This window comes from Propithecus coquereli, unplaced genomic scaffold (assembly GCF_000956105.1).
Source record: "Propithecus coquereli isolate 6110/MARCELLA unplaced genomic scaffold, Pcoq_1.0 Scaffold51, whole genome shotgun sequence".
Lineage (NCBI taxonomy): Eukaryota > Metazoa > Chordata > Mammalia > Primates > Indriidae > Propithecus > Propithecus coquereli.
This window is the reverse complement of record NW_012150952.1, coordinates 3,295,700-3,297,280: the sequence shown is the minus strand read 5'-3', so window position 1 is coordinate 3,297,280 and position 1,581 is coordinate 3,295,700. Positions and strand designations below refer to the sequence as shown.

The window sequence follows — 1,581 nt, the reverse complement described above, 5'->3', positions numbered from 1 at the left end:
TAATTTCCTAAAAGGCCAGGTCCAAATTTGGGAATACATGTGTCTTATTTTTTTAAAATATATCTAAGCAGTTGACAAAGGAGATTTCCAGAAATGAGCTATGTGATTTTTAACATCAGTCTGTGGAATGGACTTGATAATAAAGAAATATCTCATTACTTTTGAGATTTATATAGTGTACATCTGTAGCTTGGTAACTGGGTACTATAAAAAGATCGGTATTAACTGGATTTTGTATATCTGTCATTCTTGCCTTGCCAAAAATCTGTGGAGTAGTTTGTAATTGCCATTGTTTGGCTTATTACAATAAACAGAACTGATAAGGCTTATGCTATTTGCCTTGTGAGCTGCACTTCACACCACTCTGTTGAATTAAAATTGCATGCACATATCTTCTCTTATCAGTTTTATTTATCTGTCAGAAATTGAGAAAGGCAGTATGCTTTCAGTATGTGACATCTACCAAGCAGATTGAAATTATAGCCATTATTTTAATATACTGGTACAAAAAAATGAATATGTGTGCTTCTATTATCTAATTACCTATCTACCTTCCATCTATTAATAAAATAAATTCCTATAGAAAAAGATTGTTATTGTTTTCCAGGTGGCCTTTATCATATTTTGTCGAAGCTTTAAATACGATTTTAATTGGATTGTCTAAGGTACAAATACAAATCTACAGGATACAGCATGTTTTTCTCTCTTCTTTGTAAAAGATGAATAATTCTTAGAGCTGCTTCTACAATTGTACTAGTTATTTGACTGAGTTTGTAGATAGAAAATCCAAGTAGATTTCTGAAATGCTTTAATTTTCTTCCAGAGTATTCTTCATAATAGTTCTACTCTTAGGTTGCAGGTTTCTCACCTATGAAACTCCCAAACTTCCCAGTGATCATATTAAATGAACTTTCAAATTTTCAGGTGATGAGTTAATCCATGCATGTATGTGCATCCTTCAGAAATCTTTTAACCTCCAATAATTGTCACACATTGTCACCACCACATACTCACTCCCAATTCACACCCCAGCATACTGGGAAGTAATTTTTTCTTTTAGATTTCTTTTTTTTTAGAGAAGTTATTAGGTTTACAGCAAATTTGTGAGGAAGATACAGAAAGTTCTCATATACCCTTTGCCCAAACATATACACAGTCTCCTCCATTATTAACATCCCCCACTAGAGTGGTACACTTGTTACAACTGATGAACCTACATTGACACATCATAATCACCCAAAGCCCATAGTTTATATTAGGGTTCACCTTTGGTGTTATATATTCTATGCATTTGGACAAATATGTAATGAGACATTATCTACCATTATAGTGTCATACAAAGTATTTTCACTGCTCTACAAATCCTCTGTGCTCCTCTAATTCATCCTAGGAGATGATTTTTACTTCAAGAATTTGGAATTGTTCCACTCCTCTCATTTGTCCTACATGTTGTGGTTGACTGTTTATTGCAGTGATTCTGTTAATTTCCTATTTGAATCTTTTATTGAATGGATTTTTCATGTTGTGTGCAGGAAAATTCTGTTGTCTTTTCAAAAACATTCATTATTTTTATTTTTTTAT

General features: G+C 32.4%; 1 protein-coding gene across 1 annotated transcript in view; it reads left to right on the top strand.

Annotated features, from left to right (window-relative positions):
• The window catches only part of CCDC178 (coiled-coil domain containing 178), a 466,106-nt gene that overhangs the window by 385,847 nt on the left and 78,678 nt on the right, over positions 1-1,581 (top strand). Inside the window, 1 exon segment of the mRNA XM_012656574.1 lies at positions 853-924. Within this exon segment, the coding sequence (XP_012512028.1) occupies positions 853-924 (72 nt within the window).